Below are 14,593 nucleotides of genomic sequence, written 5' to 3'. Positions count from 1 at the left end.
ATGATCTTCTCTCCAGTGACTGAGTGGGCAGGTACAGTCAGGAGGCAGGGACCCAAGAACAGCAGAACAGCTGGGTCCATCTGGACTTGGCCTGCACCCAGGGGCTAGGCATCTCCACAGTGCTTTGTGCACCTATCCTGTCAGGGAAGTACTGCTCTGCAGAGAGTGAGTGATTACAAAGCAGACCTCAGCAGATATAAGAAGATTAAAATAATTCCATGCACCCTGTCAGATCACTACAGACTAAGACTGGTCTTCAATAACAACAAAAACAACAGAAAGTGCACATACACATGGAAACTGAACAACATTCTACTCAATGATAAATTGGTCAAGGACGATAAAGAAATTAAAGATTTTTTAAGAATTTAATGAAAACAAAGGCACAACATACCCAAACATATGGGACACAATGAAAGCAGTGCTAAGAGGAAAACTCATAGCTCTGAGTGCCTCCAAAAAGAAACGGGAAAGGACATACACTAACAGCTTAACAGCACAGCTGAAGGCTCTAGAATAAAAAGAAGCAAATACACCCAAGATGAGTAGATGGCAGGAAATAATCAAACTCAGAGCTGAATCAACCAAGTAGAAATAAAAGAACTATATGAAGACTCAACCAAACCAGGAGCTGGTTCTTTGAAAAAACTAACAAAATGGATAAACCCTTAGCCAAACTAACCAGAGAGCACAGAGACAGTATCCAAATCAGCAAAATCAGAAATGAAAGGGGAGACATAACAATAGATACTGAGGAAATCCAAAAAATCATCATATCCTACTAAAAAAGCCTATACTCAATAAAAGTGGAAAATCGAGAGGAAATGGGCAATTTTCTAGACAGATACCAGGTACCAATTAAAAAATAAAAGTTTCTCTCCATTTAGTTTGATGTTGGCTACTGGTTTTCTGGATATTGCTTTTACTGTTTAGGTATGGGCCTTGAATTACTGATCTTTCCAAGAGTTTTATCATGAAGAGATGTTCGATTTTGTCAAATGCTTTCTCAGCATCTAATGAAATGATAGTGTGGCTTTTTTCTTTGAGTTAAATCAGGTTCAGAGAAATGATCTAAACAGTCCCATTACCCCTAAAGAAATAGAAGCAGTAATTAATAATCTCCCAAGCAAAATAAGTCCAAGACCAGGTGGGTTCAATGCAGAGTTCTATCAGACCTTCAAAGAAGACCAATACTCTTCAAACTATTGCACAAAATAGAAACAGAACACTACCTAATTCATTTTATGAAGCTATATTTACTCTGATACCTAAAGCACACAGAGACCCAACAAAGAAAGGGAACTTTGGACCAATTTCCCTTATGAATATGAATGCTAAAATACTCAATAAAATTCTTGCTAACCAAATCTAAGAACACAACAAAATGATCATCCATCATGATTAAGTAGGCTTCATCCCAGGGATGCAGAGATGGTTCAATATATGGAAATGTAAACCACTATATAAACATCAATGTAAACCACTATATAAACAAACTCAAAGGAAAAAAAAATCCACTTGATCTTTTCATTAGATGCTGAGAAAGCATCTGACAAAATCCAACATCTCTTCATGACAAAAGTCTTGGAAAGATCAGGAATTCAAGACCCATACTTAAACATAGTAAAAGCAATATACAGCAAACCACTAGCCAACATCAAACTAAATGAAGAGAAACTTGAAGCAATTCCACTGAAATCAGGGACTAGACAAGGCTGTCCACTCTCTCCCTACCTATTCAATACTAGTACTCAAAGTCCTAGCCAGAGCAGTTAAGACAACAAAAGGAGGACAAAGGGATTCAAATTGGAAAGGAAGAAGTCAAAGTATCACTATTTGCAGATGGTATGATAGTATACTTAAGTGACCCCAAAAATTCCCCCAGAGAACTTCTAAACCTGATAAACAACTTCAGCAAAGTGGCTGGATACAAAATTCACTTAAACAAATCAGTAGCCTTCCTATACTCAAAGGATAAAGAGGCTGAGAAACAAATTAGGGAAATGACACCCTTTACAATAGCCACAAATAATATAAAATTACCTTGGTGTGATTCTAAGCAAGCAAGTGAAAGATCTATATGACAGGAACTTCAAGTCTCTAAAGAAAGAAATTGAAGATCTCAGAAGATGGAAAGATCTACCATGCTCATGGATTGGCAGGGTTAATATAGTAAAAATGGCCATCTTGCCAAAAGCAATCGAGAGATTAAATGAAATCTCCATCAATATCCCATCTCAATTCTTCATAGAGTTAGAAAGAGAAATTTCCAAATATATCTGGAATAACAAAAACCCAGGATAGCGAAAACTATTCTCAACAACAGAAGAACTGGCAAAATCACCATCCCTGACCTCACGCTATACTACAGAGCAATAGTGATAAAAAAAACTTCATGGTATTGGTACAAAGACAGGCAGGAAGATCAATGGAATAGAATTGAAGACCCAGAAATGAACCCACACACCAATGGTCACTTTATCTTGACAAAGGAGCTAAAACCATCCAGTGGAAAAAAGACAGCATTTTCCACAAATGGTGTTAGGTCAACTGGCAGTCAACATGTAGAAGGATACAAATTGATCCATTCTTATCTTCCGGTACAAAGCTCAAGTCTAAGTGGATAAAGGACTTCCACATAAAACCAGATACACTGAATCTAGTAGAAGAGAAATTGGGGAAGAACCTGTAGCACATGGGCACAGAGGAAATTTTCCTGAACAGAACACCAATGGCGTATGCTCTAAGATCAAGAATTGACAAATGGGACCTCATAAAATTGCAAAGCTTCTGCAGGCAAAGGACACTGTCAATAGTATAAAATGGCAACCAACAGATTGGGAAAAGATCTTTACCAATCCTACATCTGACAGAAGGCTAATATCCAAGATATACAAAGAACTCAAGAAGTTAGACTCCAAACAACCAAATAACCTTATTTAAAAAATGGGGTACAGAACCAACTAAGAATTCTCAACTAAGGAATACTGGATGCCTGAAAAACACCTAAAGAAATGTTCAACATCCTTAATCATCAGGGAAATGCAAATCAAAACAACCCTGAGATTCTACCTCTCACCAGTCAGAATGGCCAGGATCAAGAACTCAGGGGACAGCAAATGCTAGAGAGGGTGTGGAGAAAGAGGACCACTCCTCCATTGTTGGTGGGATTGCAAGCTGGTAAAACCACTCTGGAAATCAGTTTGATGGTTCCTCAGAAAAGGGGACATAACATTACCTGAGGACCCAGCTATACCATTCCTGGGCATATACCCAGAAGATGCTCCAACATGTAATAAGGACACATGCTCCACTATGTTCAAAGCAGCTTTATTTATAATAGCCAGAAGCTGGAAAGAACCCAGATGCCCCTCATCAGAGGAATGGATACAGAAAATGTGGTACATTTACACAATGGAGTACTACTAGCTATTAAAAACAATGAATTCATGAAAATCTTAGACAAATGGATGGAGCTAGAAACTATCATTCTGAGTGAGGTAACCCAATCACAAAAGAACACACATTGTATGCAATCGCTGACAAGTGGATAATAGCCCAAATGTTCAGAATACCCAAGCTATAACTCACAGACCCCATGAAACTCAAGAAGAGGAAGACCAAAGTGTGGATACTTTGATCCTTATTGGAAAGTGATCAAAACACCCATGGCTCACAGCCAACCAATAGAATGAGAATAGGGTCCCCCATAGAACAGCTAGAGAGAGGACCCAAGGAGCTAAAGAGATTTGCAGCTCCATAGGACAAACAATAATATGTACCAATCAGTATCCCCAGAGCTCCCAGGGACTAAACCACCAACCAAAGAGTACACAAGGAGGGTCTCACGGCTCCAGCTAAATATGTAACAGAAGATGACCATTACAGACATCAATGAGAGGAGAGGCCATTGTGAAGGCTTGATTCCCCAAAATAAGGAAATGCAAATCAGGAAATTGGGGGGGCGGAGGTGAGCAGGAGGAGGGGAGATGGGATAGGGGGTTTTCGGTGGGGTAATGTGGAAAGGGGCTAACATTTGAAATGTAAATAAAGTACATATCGATTAAAGGTGTGTGCCACCATCAATTAAAAAATAATACTCATAATTTGGCTACTGTAGTGAGAATTATTGTGTGTGCTGAAAATAGAATTTTTGTTTGGTTTTATACATATTGCTATTTTGATGATTCTCCCTTTTCAGCCTCTATTCAATTATAACTGCAAACACTATTAATCTTGTTCTAATTATACTATCTCTGGCTTGCTCTTCACTTTGCATTTATATCAGAAAATTTAAACTTGAGTCAAGAAACTACCATGGCCAAAATTTGTACCCAATTGTTTTGCAAGCAAACTTTTATTGGAACCTACGTTTTGGGGAGGATTTCTTTTTCTGTGCTGCAATGTTAAAGGAAGAGCCAATACAAGCCAAATAATACATAAAGCTGCTGACTTCTTTATAAAAGTATATGCTGATGCTTGTCTCTAGGCACTAAGAAGCAGAAAGATCAAGGGATAGTGTTGGAGGACTAGTACTAAATCAACTCTGCCTCATCAACATGAAAGTGGTGATTTGGGACTTATCACTGAATATTTCTACCACTTTCGTTATTAAATACACAGGGTTATAAGCTTTATAGGTCTGTCATGAAACTTAAATACAGCAAAACTGAGAGCCCATGTTAGAAAAATGCTGTGGTTTGGATTTTTGTTTTGCTTCTAAGTGGATTTCAATAACTAGCACTCGTGAATTCCTCATAGGTATTGCTACAGTATTTCAGCCAACTTCATACACATGTTGCCCCCATTCATGTAGTCTGGGTTTAGGATTCCCACTCTCAAGTAATTTATAGAAAATATTCTAGTAAACAGAAAGCACTACAAAAGGTTTGGCTACCTTAAGTAAGTGAAATATGGGAAAACATCTGGATGGAAATAAATTGGGGGAGCATTCCTCCTTTGAGCATACTTTTTTTAAAGCTGTTCCGCAAAGGCAGCGCTCTCTTCAAACCCAAGCTCACTTTGTTGCATCCTTTACATGTAAGCTACTCACCACTCTCTGTACATTCTGCTAACTCCTGCCTTTGTACTAGGGTGCAATCGCAATAGGATTGCCTACAAAGGGGCTATCCTGTGCATCTTTCCCTAAGGACTAGGTCTCACTGTGCTAAGACACCTGAACCTGGAGAAATGAGGAAATAGACTGCTTCCTACTGTTTCTTTTGTATAAAAGTCCTTTCTCTCTGTATTTCCTCCATTCCAATATAAATTCTCAAAGACCATTTACAGATTCACTTACATGAATCAGTATATACTTTTAAACAATTATTCATAGTCCCAAAATTTGGATTACTAAATCAGTGATAACGTAACTGCTATGGCTCTTAATGGATGGGGTGGGTACTAAATCTGGAGGCAAAATATAAGTTATTTCAATGTATAGAAACCAGTGGAAGTGTTCTTCCATTTAGGTATGACAGTGCACTAGTGAGATGCAAAGTCAATCTAGTGTGTTCCAGCACTCGGCAGCAAATGGATACAGAGAACCCATCAAAAGAACAGTGTGAAAAAAAAAAAATAAGCGAACCTAGAAAGACAGCTCATTTGACGATACAATGCTTGCTGCAGAAGAATGGAAAAATACCTTAGTTCCAATCCCTCAAACCCTTGCAAAAAGCTGGGCATAGCGACACTCTCCCTTAGCTATAAGAACACAGACAAGTGGATCCAGGAGACCCACGGGTCAATCAGTCCAGCCAATCAGTGAGTTCAAGGTGCAGTTAGACAAACTGTTTGGGTAAATTAGGTAGAAATCGATAGACAAACACCCAGCAGGAACTTAATAACATCTACATACGTACATACATACATACATATATACATATACACACACATACATACAAAAAGATAAAAAAATCAAAATCTTGCATAGAAGGCTATTTGTAATGGCAAGCATAACAGAGATATATAAAATATAAACATTTGAATTGGCACAAGGTCTTCTTATCATCTTAAAGAAAAAAAACAAGACACAGAAACCAAATTGTTGATGCATATTCAACCCAGTCTCTGTACCTCAGGCTCAGAAAAAGTCCTAGAACGGGGGCAGAAAAGCTGGGCGTCAGCAAAGCATGATGTCAGCTGTGAGATTGTGTCTTCTAGATTTGAGAGGGAAGCTGCATCCAGGAAAGGTCAAAATTGTGGTTTATTAAGGGATAATGTAGAAACAGAGGAATACAAACAAAATTCTCTACAATATTTTAAAAACTCATTTCATGTCTATTATGCTAGGCACTGCACAAGGCATCTTATCCAGCCATGCCTAAATATATATTCTCAGGAAACTTGACTACTTTCTTTACAAGTCTAAACTCTTTTTTCTACCTCCAAATTTCTAAATAATATTCTACATAGCAAATGCTTTCAACTAGCTTACGAAATGAACATTTTATTTGTTTCTATCATCTCTTTGAGACTCAAAAGAGTGTTAAACTTACTAAAGTCTTTTATAAACATTCCTGTTACAAGAACTACAGGGTCTGGGGAGATGCTCAGTGGCTCAGAGCTCTTGATGGGTAAGAGGCCTTGCTTTGCAAGAATAAGAACCTGAGATGAATCCCTTGCAAAACATAAAAAGCCCTACTTGGCTCTAACCCCAGAACTAGGAACAGGGTCAGGGGAGAAGATGTTGCTCCCTGAGGTATGCTGTCTATTAGCCTGGCTTCAGGTTCAGTGAGAAATCCTGCCTCAGATAAATAAGGTAAAAAGTGTAAAGTAAGATCCAACTTTCTCTTCTGGCATCTCTGTGCCTCTGTACACCCGCATTCTCATGTATGACATGTAACACATATTTACACACAGAAACACACAGACAAACCCATACATACACACACTGTACTCTGGACCCATTTATGATGCTAATGGAGGTCCTAAGGAGACAGCTGACACTGTCAACCATATCCAAACAAAACTCTATCTGTCTCATCAACCATCCATATTCTCATAGAACAGGTTTTCAGAAAAATTAAACCTTCATTTTACAAAATAAGGAAACTGTGTTCTAGTCACTGGGGTGCCCACCCTCACCAACTTGTTAGTGTTGGCTGTTAACACTTTCAATAATTCAGTCAATCAATAAATCCTTTCTCCCCTGTGTCGAGCACCAGTTACATAGTAACGAGCAAAGTAGGCCTGGTTTCTATCATTCTAAGAGGAAAACAAAAAAAACAAAAAACAAAAAAAAAAACCAAAACAAAACAAACAAAACAAAACAAAACAAAACAAACAACAACAACAACAAAAACCTGAGGTACCACAAGCAAGCAAGTGCTTCAACAGTAAGAAAGCACAATCCAGGAACAGGGTTGGTTCCATTCAGTTGCTTGGGATTTTCATTTTCTTGTTTTTCCTCTTTACTTCTCTTATAAATATGGTGGCAGGAGTGAGAGGAAGCATGCTAAAGGGTCCTGCAACATGTAACTTTTGAGCATGATTCTGAGAGACTACCATTTAAGAGTGAGGAGTGTTGGCACCCACAATAGTGTCTGGTTTTGTTACTGTATATGGGATGGATCCCTAGGAGGGGCAGTCTCTGATGGTCTTTCCCTCAGTCTCTGCTCCACACTTTGTCTCTGTATCTCCTCCTGTGGGTAGGCATTTTGTCCGGCTCCCCCCCCCTGCCCCCACTTCTAAGAATGACCAGAGTATCCATACTTAGTTCTTCCTTCTTCTTGAGCTTCATTTGGTCTGTGAATTGTACCTGGGAGTCTCTGCCAGTGCATGACAAATACAGAGGGGGACACACTCAGCCAAACATTTTACTGAGCACAGAGTCCCCAGTGGAGGAGCGAGAAAAAGGGCCCAAAGAGCTGAAGGAGTTTGCAACGCTATAGATGGAACAACAATTTGAACCACCCAGTAACCCCCCCCCCCCTAGAGCTCCCAGAGACTAAACCATCAGCCAAAGAGTACATATGGAGGGACCCATGACTCCAGATGCATATGCAACAGAGGATGGCCTTGTTGGACATCAAAGGGAGGAGAGGCTCTTGGTCCTGAGAAAGCTAGATGCCCCATTATAGAGGAATGCCAGGACAGGGAAGTGGGAGTGGGTGAACTGGTAAGCAGGGGATGGGAGGTTGGGTTAGGGGATTTTCGGGGGATGGGCAGGGAAAGGGGACAACATTTAGAATGTAAATAAAGAATATATCTAATTAAAAAAAAAAGAGTGAGGACTGAGGCTGTGAGGGGGAGAACACTGCTGGTGGAAGGAATCCAGTGTGACAAGCGCCTGGCAATTTAGGCAACCTAGCCAAGACAAGCTGAGCCAGCTCAGAGCGGGGACAGGCAGTGGCTCCTGCTAGATGCCACCAAGAGCCAGAGCATTCAGCAGAGTGACATAATTCCTTTGACCAACAACAAAACCGTTGCTCTCAGGTTAGAAGCTTATCGACCACTTTAAAATAATTTCTTCTTTCGTTGCTCAACAAACTTGCACAGCAGTAACTATTCCAAATCTAGTTATCTTGCTGCACTTTAGAATGCCCACAGGAGAGTATGGGGCTACGGAGAATCATTTTGCTTGCCAACCATGACATAATCCTTGTCCCCTGATTGTACACATTAATAGATTCTAAAAGCTATCCTTCACATACCTTCATAATAGCAATTTTCAAAAATCATAAAATATTTATAACACTTTTAAAAGCATTAAAATGAACACCTACTTACCTATCTACTTTACAGTTATATGTTGACACGAACCTTTTAAAAATGAATTGACAGGTTTGTTCTTCCATTAAACTGTAAACTCTTTGAAGGTTGGGGGTGTGTCTTACTTGACATACAGAACTAACACTTACATTTTTTTATTCAATATAAAATCTTCTGCTTCTTACAATATTTAAGATTTATTCACGTTTGAACAATTCATGTAAGTTTTACTCTACATGTTAAAGATCCCACAAACGCATTCAATGGGCAAATTAGCTACTGAAGTACACTGTACTGTGCCAAGTGCTGGGAATATAGAAAGAAATTCTATGTTTTTAAAAAACTCATTTACTGTCTTAATCATGACTCCTACCAACATTTTTTGAAAGAGGTAACAGCTCATACCGTACTGATACAAGATCTGAATATTTTATTTAAAGATTCTCCACTCTTGGTCAACCAAACAGGAAGACTATCACATGTGAACACATGCCTCCAAATTAACCAATCACATTCTCCTTCTGAAAACGAATTAATTGGCAGAAAGTAAGTAGGAAGGTACACTGTGTGTGCTTTGAGCAGGTTTGGCCAAGAAAGTTAAAAGGGGAGACTTCCTAAACCCAGTTCTGCTGAAAACAGAACAAAACAAAGTGCATGTTGAAGAAACACATTTGTTTCTGGATCTCCCACACACCTTTTCTATACACTTTAACCCTTCCAAACACTTAGCACGGGCCTCACTGTGGCTATCAATCTCTTGGCTTCAAACAAGCTTCAACAAATAGGCCCCGCCTCCTCCACGCCTCCCAGAAACCACATGCTGTGTGACAGTGGCAGCCCCGTGTCCCTCCTGCCTCCTAAACAGAAGATGACAGAGCCCGTGCACAGGGAGGCAGGTAGATCGGTGTACGGACCAGCAAACACGACACGGTACGCCGCAGACCGTGGCCGGGCCCAGGAAGGAACCAGCCCCAGTGTCTACCAGGTTCCGGCAGTTTAGGGAGAGCCGCCCGGCGGAGGACACAACGGGGGACGAATCTCTCCGGGGATCCTGGGTACTTCTGAATCATTTCCCAGAGCTTTTGGGTCTTCCTGCACCCTCCCCGCCCACAATTACCTTCCCAAGTCACATCATAACGCTCGGTGACCTTCGCCATCTTCCTAGAACCCAGAAGCCGCAGGGAGAGAGGGCGGGGGAGACGCTGCACGTCACCCCGGACCGGGAAGTGGCAAATGACGAAGCAATTTTTTATTGGTCGAAAGAGGGGAGTGGGCGGAATCTTCCTCTCATTTGTAAAGGACTCACGGGGCGGGGACAGAGGGCGGAGCCAGGGAGGCTGGAGTGGACGGAGGAGCAGAACGGAGTCGGAGGGGCGGGACCAGGGGGCGGGGCCGGAGGGTGGGGCCAGCAAGGAGCTGCCTAGCTGCAGAGGAAGGAGTCTGTGACAGACAGCTGAGGCTGAGGTGCTTGGGTGGAGGTAACTTTCTATTTTTCCTGAGATTTTATCAAATGTAATGTCTTTAGTGTCCGCCGCTCCAGGTTTTTCATTTTCATTTACACAGATGTAGTCAATTCTTTTACAGTCTTCAGTGATACCTCAGACTTAATGAGGAATCATTGACAAAAGTACATATATTTACAGTGTATAGGGTAATGATTTGAGATTATTACCACAATTAATTTACTTATCTATCTCCTCTAATAGTTACCCTGTTGAAATGTAAAGAACTCGTAATAGCTTTTACCAAAACATCAAATACTGTTGACTAAAATCTCCATATAAACAAAAATATACTTTTTTTGATCAACATCTCTCCATTACTGCCCTTGGCAATTTTTAAGTGAGGCAGAGGAAGGCGGGAACTTATTATCATCTTCTAGAAATGAGCCATGGAAGGACAGAAAAGGCTAGAAAACTTTTAAACTTGGGTTAGATTCTGAGCAAGTTTCTCCTCAGAGTAAGCAGACTAAAAAATTAAATGCTTCAGTCAAATTCATACCAATGCTCTGATAAAATAGAACAATGTAAATATTATTCCGTACTGCTTCTCTTTTTCCTCCATCCCTCTCTATTTATCTCTAGCTATGTCTACCGCTATCTGTTTTCCCCATTCTCTTATACCCATTCCCATTACTTTTCCATCTCCCAAAGCTCAAAGGCAGGCCTACTTTACAACTTATCTCTTCATTTTAGTCTGTCATTAACCAAATATCCCACAGCCCCCCTATATTTGCTTTTACTCAATTATTTTAAGTCCTATGTGGGCCCCTTCCTCTTCTTCCCATCTAACAGTCCAATACTTGTCGCTAGTCACATTGCAATTGCTCCCTTTTGCCTCCCTTCCACCCATACTATCAGTATACACAGTATTATGGGCTGCCCACTTCAAGAACTAATATTTAAAAAGCATCCGTTTTATAGTCATTTTCCATCCTATTATTATCCACTGCTATCAAAATGGGTTAACTACTGGATAGTGTCAAATAATCTATGGCAAATAGGCAATACTCAACCCACAGGAGCAGTCAAAAGATAGAGCCTGGTAGCTGGAACACTAATCTAACCTAACACTGTACAGCACTACAGCTGACCTCCAGTCTTAACCAACAATCTATCCCCAGGTAGTTGTATCCCGGGAGATGAACCTAAGAAGCATGAAAATTTAAGGCAACATGATGCCTCCAAAAATTACCAACCTCATTCAAATGGCCTCCAGCGAAAATGACTACCATAGAAATTCATATACAGAATTTTAGAAATGATTTTCAATAAGGTACAACACACACTGGACTCCAGAATTATCCCAGAGAATACAGACAGCAAAATGAAATAAGGAAGTTTATTTATGTTGTTGAAACAGAATTTAATAAGGAGATAAAATACTGGAAAAAATAAAACCGGAATGATAATGGAAGTGAAAAATAAAATAGGTCAAATAAAAAGTTAAATGGATATCCTCACTGACTGAATGGATGTTATTGGAGATAAAATATCATGTATGAAGATATGAAAACAGTGAAGTGTAAGATGAGTTGGTCGAGGTCGATTATGACTTTTGAATGTATGAACAGAAGATGTCAAAAACTGGCAATACCTACATATTGTAAATATCCAAGAATAAATATTTCATGCAAATGCCATAAATATTTAACAAAATCATGGAAGATATTTTTCTCAAATATATTGAAAGGAAGCCTATCCAGATACAAGACACATATGGAACAACAAAGAAGCAGGACAAACTCCTTATTTGTATATTTAAAACCTTAAATCTACAGAACAGAGAGAGTGTCCTGAAAATACAAAAAAAACAGAACCAAGTCACATAGAAATGCAGGCCAGTCAGGAAAGCTGCTGACTTTTTCATTTCAATCCATCAACTCAAAAATGGCTGATATCTCTCAAACTCTGAAAGAGTATAACTGCACAACCTCTCTAATGTACCCAACAAATGTCTGCCATAATTCATGGTGAAAGAAAAACTATGATAAAAAGCAAGATAAAGGAATTATTGACCACTAAATTAGCCCAGCAGAGACTATTGGAATGAATACTTCCGTCTAAAGAAAGAAATGAGCACGATAAAGAGGATACAGGAGGAAAAAGTAATAATGCTGCAAATCTCCCATCATTCATTAAACAGAAGAATGAGAAATTCTCAAACGCAAAAAGATTAATAAAATGACAAGGAACAATATACACCTTTCAATAAAAACTCTAAAATCACACATCAAAAAAGACAGACTAGCCGACTATTTAGAAGACAGAATCTTTCTTTTTTGCTGCTTCAAGAAACATGTTTATCACTAAATATAAACACTATCCTATGGTGAAAAAATTCAAAAGAAGGAGCTGAAAGCAAATAGAAGCAAGAAACAAACAAGTATTCCTGTTCTAATAGCTACAAAACCAAATACTGTCAAACAACATAAAGACTGTATCTTAGCCAGTTTCTTGTTGCTGTGAAGAGACACCATGACCATAGCAACTCTTATAAAATAAAGCATGTATCTGGGGATTGCTTACAGTTTCAGAGTTTTAATCCATGATCATCATGGTGGGGGACTATGGTGGCATACAGGCAGACATGATGCTGGAAGAAGCTGAGAGTCTTCCCTTCGGATCTGGAGGAAGCAGGAAGAGAGAGCCGATGGCTATGGCTTGGGCTATTGAGACCTCAGAGCCCACTCTCAGTGACACACTTCTCCCAGCATGCCACAACTACCCCAAGAATGCCACACCTCTTAATCCCTCTCAAGCAGTGCCACTCCGTGGAGACTAACCATTCAAATATAAGGCCAATGAGGACCATTCTTATTCAAACTGCCACAGAGAGTTACTTCATACAGTTAAAGGGAGCAAAACTTCCATGAGGAAATTATAATTCTAATATATAAGCACTGAATATAAGCTCAACCAATTTTGTAAAGAAAATACTATTAGATTTAATATCATAGATTTACTACAGCACAGTAATAATTGATGGTTTCATTAACTTACTTTCACTATTGGACAAATATCTGTATAGAAAATAAGTAAGGAACAATGCGATTAAATGGCATCATGGATCCAATGGAAATGTTCCACTCATACACTGAACAATACATATTCTTCTCAGCACCCTGAAAACTTCCTCTAAAATAGATCACATATTATGACGTAAGACACAGCTCAACAAATACAGGAAAATTGAAACAACATTCTGCATTACATTTGACCACAATGGAAATCAACAGCAGGTGAAACTACAGACAATATGCAAACCTATGAAGATTGAGCAACAACCTATTGAATGAAGAGTAGAGCAGTGCAAAAATCAAGAAAGACATTAAAATATCCTAGAAGTAAATGCAAATGAAAACACCCAATCCAATGGTATAAATTGAGGTAATTTCAGAGAGGAAAGTTTATATATAGCTCTAAGTAACCTATACAATACAAAAAAGATCAGAGAAATTGGAAGTAAACATCAAATGATGGATATTACAGCATTGGAAAATCAGATTGCATGTAGAGAAACAAAGCAATCCCATTATAATCTTGGATGTGACATGGATGAACACTCTCTCCCTATGTACTCAATATAGGACCTGAAGTTCTAGCTAGAGCAATAAGACAACAAAAGAAGATCAAGGGGATACAAACTGGAAAGAAAGAAGTCAAGGTATCACTATTCACAGATTATTTAAAACTGTACATAAATGACCTCCAAAATTCTACCAGAGAACTGCTACAGCTAATAAACAACTTCAGCCAAGTGGCTGGATATAAACTTAACTCAAAGAAATCAGTAGCCTTCATCTACACAAATGATAAATGGGCTGAGGAAGAAATTAGGGAAATGACACCCTTTTAAATCATCACAAATAATATAAACCATCTTAGTGTAACTCTAAGGATGTCCACCATATCACAAGGACACATGCTCCACTATATTCATAGCAACCTTATTCTTAATTCCCAGAAACTAGAAGTAACTCAGATGATGCTCAGCTGAAGAATGGCTATAGAAAATGTGGTTCTTTTACACAATCAATATTATTCAGTTATTAAAAACAAAGACATCATGAATTTTGCAGGCAAACGGATGGAACTAGAAAATATCATTCTTTTTAGTGAGATAACCCAGACCCAAAAGGGCATGCATGTCAGTAGCCTAAAATGACTGTCTTCTGAGATCATCAGCTGACAGACAGATGCAGATACTCATAGCCAAGCTTTGTATGGATCGGAGACCTCTGTGGAAGAATTAGGGGAGGGATTGAAAGAATTGAAGAAGATGGCATCCCCAAAGGAAAACCAACAGTGTTAATTAACCTGGATCTCCAAAGGTTCCCAGAGACTGAGTCACCAACCAACCAAGAAGAATACACGGGCTG

General features: G+C 39.2%; 1 protein-coding gene across 1 annotated transcript in view; it reads right to left on the bottom strand.

Annotated features, from left to right (window-relative positions):
• The window catches only part of Emc2 (ER membrane protein complex subunit 2), a 40,582-nt gene extending 30,636 nt beyond the window's left edge, over positions 1-9,946 (bottom strand). Inside the window, exon 1 of the mRNA XM_052161175.1 lies at positions 9,830-9,946. Coding sequence (XP_052017135.1) covers positions 9,830-9,869 — 40 coding nt within the window. The 5' untranslated portion in view covers positions 9,870-9,946. The remainder of the gene's footprint in view (positions 1-9,829) is intronic.
• Positions 9,947-14,593: the final 4,647 nt, after the last annotated feature.

Source organism: Apodemus sylvaticus, chromosome 17, assembly GCF_947179515.1.
Source record: "Apodemus sylvaticus chromosome 17, mApoSyl1.1, whole genome shotgun sequence".
Classification (NCBI taxonomy): Eukaryota; Metazoa; Chordata; class Mammalia; order Rodentia; family Muridae; genus Apodemus; species Apodemus sylvaticus.
The sequence above is the reverse complement of the archived record's forward strand: the minus strand, read 5'-3'. Positions and strand labels throughout refer to the sequence as shown.